The sequence below is a fragment of the Amblyraja radiata genome, chromosome 14, assembly GCF_010909765.2.
Source record: "Amblyraja radiata isolate CabotCenter1 chromosome 14, sAmbRad1.1.pri, whole genome shotgun sequence".
Lineage (NCBI taxonomy): Eukaryota > Metazoa > Chordata > Chondrichthyes > Rajiformes > Rajidae > Amblyraja > Amblyraja radiata.
This window is the reverse complement of record NC_045969.1, coordinates 41157903-41165402: the sequence shown is the minus strand read 5'-3', so window position 1 is coordinate 41165402 and position 7500 is coordinate 41157903. Positions and strand designations below refer to the sequence as shown.

The following is a 7500-nucleotide window of genomic DNA, read 5'->3' as shown; positions in this document are numbered from 1 at the left end:
AGCAACTCTACTGCTATGCCCCCGTTTCCTCCTCTCTGCTTGGTGAACATATGAACAGTTGCACATATTCATGTTCCAGAATAGGAGCAACTGTTTTGTTGCTGCCTCCTGTAGGCGTGAATTAATGCGACAATGGTATTACTTTTACGGCTAGTGTCAAACCTCTCCTCATGTTTATATGGTTAATCTTTGACTCTTCCATTCCTTTTCCGGATCTGTCATCACCTCAGGAACTGGGTTGGTTGTTAACATCCATTACATCCCCACCAACTCCCACAGGTATCTCAAGTACTCTTCGTCCGTGGTGAGTGGAGAGGATAGACAGTAGATGTGGGGAGGACGTTTCCAGTTAAAAAGTAAAGTAAAGTAAAGTAGCCTTTATTGTCATTCAGACCTTGCGGTCTGAACGAAATGTTGTTGCCTTGCAGTCCTACATATAGTAAAAAATGGCAAAAACACACACAAAAAACACAAATTAACATCCATCACAGTGAGTTGAATGCTCCTCACTGTGATGGAAGGCAAAAGTCTGAAGTTTTTGTCTCTTTCCTTCTTATTCTCCCTCTGCGCCGAGGGAGAGCCTGGGACCAGAGGCCACAGCCGCAGAATAAAAGGACGTAATTTTAGAACAAAGGTGAGGAGGAATTTCTTTAGCCAGGGGGTGGTGAATCTGTGGAATTCATTGCCACAGATGGCCGTGGAGGCCAAAGTCATTGGGTAGATTTAAAGTGGAGATTGATAGGTTCCTGATTAGTGAGGACATCCTAGGTTACGGAGAGGAGGCAGGACAATGAAGCTGAGAGTGGGAAAAATAGATCAGCCATGATCAAATGGTAGAGCAGATTCGATGGGCTGAATGGCCCAATTTTGCTCGTATGTCCTGTGGTCCCCCGCTGCTTCATGCAAGGGCTCTATTCCATTGTCCCAGTTCTTTCGTCTCCACTGCATTTGCTAAGATGAGGAGACTTTCTGCACAGCTATCTCTGAAATACAATCCATCTTCCTGAAGGACGGACTTCTCGCATCTCATCCATTACCAGCGCTTCACACCATCCCACTCCCTGGGCCTCAGATTCTGCCCCACTAGCCCCTACAATCAAGAGATAATACTCCATAATGTCCACCACCTACAAAAAGATTCCATAACCTGACATATCTCACATCTAAGATAGACACAAAATGCTGGAGTAACTCAGCATGACAGGCAGCATCTCTGGAGAGAAGGAATGGTTGATGTTTCAGGTCGAGACCCTTCTTCAGACATCTCACATCTCCTCCCCTTTCAGTACTTTGCAATTCCCTGGTCCAATCTTCCAATCCCACCAACCTATCAAAGACATTCACTCAGCCAACCCTTCTTGCAGTTTTACGAGCTTCCTTTGTCTTCCTGCCACTTCTGACAAAGGGTATTTGGCCCACAATGCAGACCCACTTCACTTTCCACAGATGCAGCTTGACCTGATGAATATTTCCAACATTTTCTGTTTCTATTTATAAAACTTTAGGGATACTCCAAATGCACTTGTTTGCTGGACTGGGAGATGATGGCACTCCAGCAATGGCATTTGAAGGACGAATAGCCTATTCATCTTACACTTTTTTTTACTACCTTGAATGGTATTCTTTTAATGTATTAACATGAAAAAAAAACTTTTTCAATATCCCAGTGAACTATATGACAATTTATCAGGATTCTCACAAACTCAGTCAGTTTTGTGGCATTCAAGAGACTTTGGGATAGGCATCAGTGCAAAGTTGCCGGCAATTCAAAACATGCTCACTTGGATTAATTTAGTTTTGGAAAAAAAGCAAAGGTATTTGATTCCCCTAGTGGAATGGATCATGATTGTCGACCACAACCATGCCAGATAGGAAATTGATAGAACTTGCTGGAAGAAAAAAAAAAAATTGTGATCTCATTTTACGCATTTCTTAATATCTGATAAGCTGTTGGCTTGAACTTGTGTCACCAATTGGTGGAAGACTTTTCTGGGCTTCAAAAGTAAATCTCTGGCAATAAAGCAACTTGAAAGGAATATGAGGCATTTTATAAATGGTCTCCGTTGGATGAATAATGTACCTGAAGCGGGCTGACTTCCACTTGTCTCAGTGACACTGGGCCAATGCTGTGTGGTCAAAGCCTATTCTAAGATCTGCGCACATAATCTATGTGGGTTCCTATGGGAATTCCAGAGATGTCATCTTTCAGATGAGAGGGCATAGGATTAAGGTGGGAGCGAAGGGGTCTGAGAGGGACCTTGCGCAACATTTTCACTCAAAGGGTAATCCATATCTGGAATAAGCTGCCAGAGGAAGTTATGGAAGCCGATACAATTACAACTCTTGAAAGGCATCTGGACTGACACATGGATAGGAAAGGTTTGGGCTTGCCCCATTTGCAGGTACTAGCCCAATAATTCATTTTGGTTGGCATGGAAAGGGTGGGCTGAAGGGACTGTTTCCATGTTGCCTAACTCTATGAATATATTAATCAGAGGCCACAAATATTGGTCTATGTTGGTTCATGATACCACTTCCCCATTTGAAGAAGACTAGTTTCTCTGATGTTCTGGCTCATATTTTTCCCATCAGGCAACAGTATCAAAACTGATGAGCGGCTGTGTTTCATCTACTTATGTAAAATTACAAAATAAATTAATTCAGTCAGAAGCACACTGACATGTCCTGACAATATTAAATGCACCACATAAAAAAACCAATTCCTTCTCTCCACAAGGAAGGAAGATTGGATCTGGTACATGTGAGGTTTCCAAAATGGAGAAACTACCAATAATCACACTATCAATTGTATGTGTTCCTTTAGTCCAGAGAGGATGCATGGTACAGTTACAGGTGTGACTGATTGACACTGAGTTCAAAGAAGATCACGGAATCATAGTTATACATAGGAAACAGGTCCTTTGGCCCAACTTGCCCATACTGACCCATCTACACTCATCACACCTGCCTGTGTTTGGTTTTGTCTGTTCGTCTATACTATTACTAAAGCTTTCATCTTGACCACTGCATTGTAATTAAATTTACGCAAAAACGCTACCCTATATCGCTAGGATCTGTTCGCCACATTACTCACTGTTCTCCTTTATTCCAAGACACCAAGTTTTGTTCTGATCGGAAAAATATGAGAAAAGTTACGAAGGTTTAAAAAATCGTGATATCAGCAGATTGGTCTTCTCTCCTGTCAGTCACCATGAAGGTAACGCCCCTTCCGGCACCCGCTGGAGAATACAGCCCCAGGAGGCGGGGGCTGAGGTAAAACAGGCTATGCTAATGAGTCTGCAAGAGTGGAGTCGGGAAATCCGCTGTGGGTCGGGGGACGCCGCTGTGTGGGTCGGAACGGGAAATCCGCGGTTGGAGTCGGGGGGCTGGGGTGGAGTCGGGATCCGCGGAGGAGTGAAAGGATGGTGGAGGGGAGGTGCGTTGGTGATGCAACACAACCCGCTGAGTGGAGCAGCACACAACCTGACCCTCCCACACAACCACACCCACCCGCCCACACACATACCCCCTAACCCACACAACCCACATCACACCCCCCAATTTCCCCCCATCCCCCCCCCACACACCACAACCCCCCTACACCACCCCAACCCCCAACACCACCCCTCCACCCGCTGTGTGGTCGGGAGGTGCTGTGTGGTGCCGGCCGGTGGCCACTGAGCGGAGTCCCTCACTCCCCCACACACCCCCTTGCCCCATTCCTTCCCACACCCTCCCTTCCCCCTCTCCCCCCCCCTCCCAACCTCGCCCACACCAACCCCTCTCCCACACCATGATGGAATATTGCATTGGGGAATGGGTTGCATTGGGGGACCAGGCCTCCCGTGTGACTGGGACCCAAGGGGTCCCACTTAGTCTAGTATCCCTCCAAATCTGTCTTATTCATGTACTGTCTAATTGTTTCCTAAACGTTGCAATAGTACCAGCCCAAACTACCTCCTCTGGCAGCACGTTCCATACAGCCACCCACCCTTTGTGTTTGAAAGTTCCCCTCAGAATCCTATTAAATCTTTTCCCAAAATACACTCTGGTTTCTCTTCAGATCATACAAATTATTTGATGCAAAATCAAAGACTGTGGAACATTGAAAGTGAGAGAAAGCTATGTGGGTCTTGAAGAAAAGTAAAAGACCAAAATGTTAGATTAACTATAATATTATGTTGAATGAACAAACTGGATGTGTTACTTGGATATACTACACTTTTGCCAGATTAAAATAAATCAGAGCTGAATCTTAAGTACTGTATAAACATTGAGAGCAAAATAATAACATTGTAATAATTATTCTAGACTTCTAGGTTATTAAAAAAAAGTCAAACAAGAGCAAATTTCATCCACTTTACTGAAAGACATCAAACCCTAACCCTAATGCATGAAGAAATGCATGTACCAGTGTTGCAGGATGAGACAGGCTGTAACAGTCATCAGAAGCAGTGTTCGTGCACACTAGATCTTGGCTTTCTTTTTCATGCAACAGCCAAAGGGAACAGATCAGTGACAGATTGCCCGGTCAAATGCAATGTCATAGTCAGGCAGAGCGCCCTGTGATATTAGCCTGCGGAAAGACCACCTCTGAAGTTAATTGGATGGAGGGGTAATTTGCTGAGGGAATGTTTTTTAAAGTTAACGAGAAAAGATAAGGCAATAGTGCATGGTAGTAAAATAAGTAATGATAAGCAGGATCAGTAGGAAAGATAGGCGCAATAAGCTGGAGTAACTCAGCGGGACAGGCAGCATCTCCGGAGAGAAGGAAAAAAGACTGAAAAAGGGTCTCGACCCGAAACGTTACCCATTCCTTCTCTCCAGAGATGCTGCGTGTCCCACTGAGTTACTCCAGCTTTTTGTGTCTATCTTCAGTTTAAACCAGCCTCTGCAGTTCCTTCTTACACACTCAGTTAGGAAAGAGTTGTGAATGCAAATACAAGAGTGCATCACTGACTAGAGTCAGAGTAGGGACAAATGGTATGAAGGCAAAATTGAAGACTCATTACATGAATGCAGACAGCATTTGCAACTAGGTAGGTGCGATAATGGTACAAATAGAAATAAATGGCTTCAATCTAAGCCATTATCAAGAAGTGGTTGCAAAGTGACCAAGGTGGGGAAAATTAAATATTCCAGGATTCTTTAAGTTTTCAAAGGGGAAAAAAAGCAAAATGAGATAGGAGGCAGATGGCTCTGATATTAAAGAATAGGATGGTGATAAAGAGGATGGATCACTGCAAAAAAGAACAATAAATAGTTTCTGTTTCTGGGAAGCTAAGTAACCTCAAAGGGAATAAAGCACTGATGGGAATTGTTTAAAGGCTCTCAAAGAGCGGGATCAATGTAGGGCATTGCATAAGTCAGAAATTAAGGTCACGTAATCATAGATTTGCCTAGCACAGATGTGGGCTTTTTCAGTCCATCTCACCCATGCCAACTGCAATGCTTCTCAACACTCATCCTATTTGTCTGCATTGGGCCCATACCCCTCTGCGCCTTTCCTATTAATGTACCTACTGAGTCCCAAATGCCCTTTAAATATAGTTGTAACCGCCTCAACCACCTCCCTAGCAGATTGCTCCAGATAACCACCATCCGATGTGTGATATAGGTATCACTTGGATCTTTAAATTTCTCCCTTTCATCTTAAACCTGTGCCCTCTAGTTTTACACTGCCCTGCCCTGGGAAAAGGACTGGCTATCTATTATATTTGTGGCCCTTAAATTATAGAAATCTCGGTAAGGTTACCTACAGTATCCAGTGTGGATACACCAGTCTAACATTTTCGCGCCTAGAAAGTCTTCTATTCCAGGCAACATCCCGGTGAATGCAACCCCTCTTGCATTCGCTCTATAGTCACCACATTCTTACTGCAGTGCAGTGACCAGAACTGACACAATACTTCAAGTTTGGTCTAACCAATCTTTTGTACAGCTGCAATAGCATAGAGAAATTGGACTGCAAATTGTGAAGTATTTTAAGGTAAAGAAAGAAAAATATTATTGGTCAATGAATCGGCAAGTTTAAAAAGCAACTAAAGACCATCAAGGCACTTTTAGTACCTTTGCATACTGAGACTCGCTAGGACATGGAACACCGAAACAGAATGAATAGTAGAGGACTATTATCTCAAGTTGAAAAGAAAATGTTCAAAAGACAGGAGCAGACAAAGAATAAGATGGAAGAATAGACCAGTTAGATAGGTCTTTCAGATTCTCCTTGGCTACCATTGCCTCCTCCTGTTCTGCAAACAAATTCTAAGATTCGCTGTTGCAACAACCTGATATGAAAATATTACGATGTTAGTATTGATAACCAGGGTTTTCAAATTAGACATTGACCAACATCAGTAAATCACAGACCATGTTAGCATTATGTAAGCTTTGTGAAAATAAAACTAAATTGAAAAGTCTACAGTAACAATACAAGAGTTATTACCTCTGGCTTAAGTGCACCCTTTGCACAAGTCTGGCATAATGGAACATTACGCGAGAACCTCAATGGAAGCTGACGAGTACGATTTTGGCATGTTTGGTCTTCACAAACGAGCCATCCCTGCAAATTGAGCAAAGCAAAATTATGAAAATCTTTCATTAGCCAAAATTCAGACCCTCTCTAACATTAGATTTGAGTTCATAAGCCTTATGACTGAATACCAGCAAGAGGCAGGGTAACAATATGCCCAGAAATAACACTTGTAAACTTATAGTATACTGGAGATCACCACCAGTGTAATGACACTTTCAAAAGGAGTATCATTTTATTCTACGACCAATGTGCACAGGGTGTAATTTATGGATTAAATGATACATACAGGCAATGCAAGACGGTGCAATCATAAAAATATAACAGTATTTTAAAATAATATCAGTCCACGTGGACTCCATAGCCTTATATTTTTTAATTTAACTAAGGAACTAAAATTACAAAAAACGTCTTTGGAGATTCACTGAGGAAGAGCAGGTTCTCAATTAGTGGAGCTCAGATCTTCTCGGTAAAACTCTGCACTATCAGTTTATTTATTCATGTGTGTATATATTTATATCATGGTATATGGACACATTTATCTGTTTTGTAGTAAATGCCTACTATTTTCTGTGTGCTTAAGCAAAGCAAGAATTTCATTGTCCTATACAGGGACACATGACAATAAACTAACTTGAACTTGAACTTGAACTTGAATGTGACATGATTGCAGAAGACAATCTGTGGACGGATGCAAATATGCAGTTGTTTAAACATCTCCCAAGGCTCTCAAGTTTTCTGATGCTCTTCCCATATTTACCATAATTATGATCCAAAACATATTTTGGCCTTTGTGCATTGCTAATTCATGGACTATTTGCTCTACAAGTTTTAAAGGTCCATCTCATCTCCAATTATAGCCTCAGCAGAAAATGATGTGGAAACGGAGGAGAAACAGTCAATCTCGGTGTTTCAACCCAGTTTCTATCTTGGGTATGGAACCAGATTAAAATAAATCCCAAAGAATT

The 7500-nt window shown here is 42.4% G+C and overlaps 1 protein-coding gene across 1 annotated transcript in view; it reads right to left on the bottom strand.

Annotated features, from left to right (window-relative positions):
• Nucleotides 1-7500, bottom strand: part of pola1 (DNA polymerase alpha 1, catalytic subunit) — a 248098-nt gene that overhangs the window by 51670 nt on the left and 188928 nt on the right. The window contains exon 35 of the mRNA XM_033033174.1: nucleotides 6446-6562. Coding sequence (XP_032889065.1) covers nucleotides 6446-6562 — 117 coding nt within the window. The remainder of the gene's footprint in view (nucleotides 1-6445; nucleotides 6563-7500) is intronic.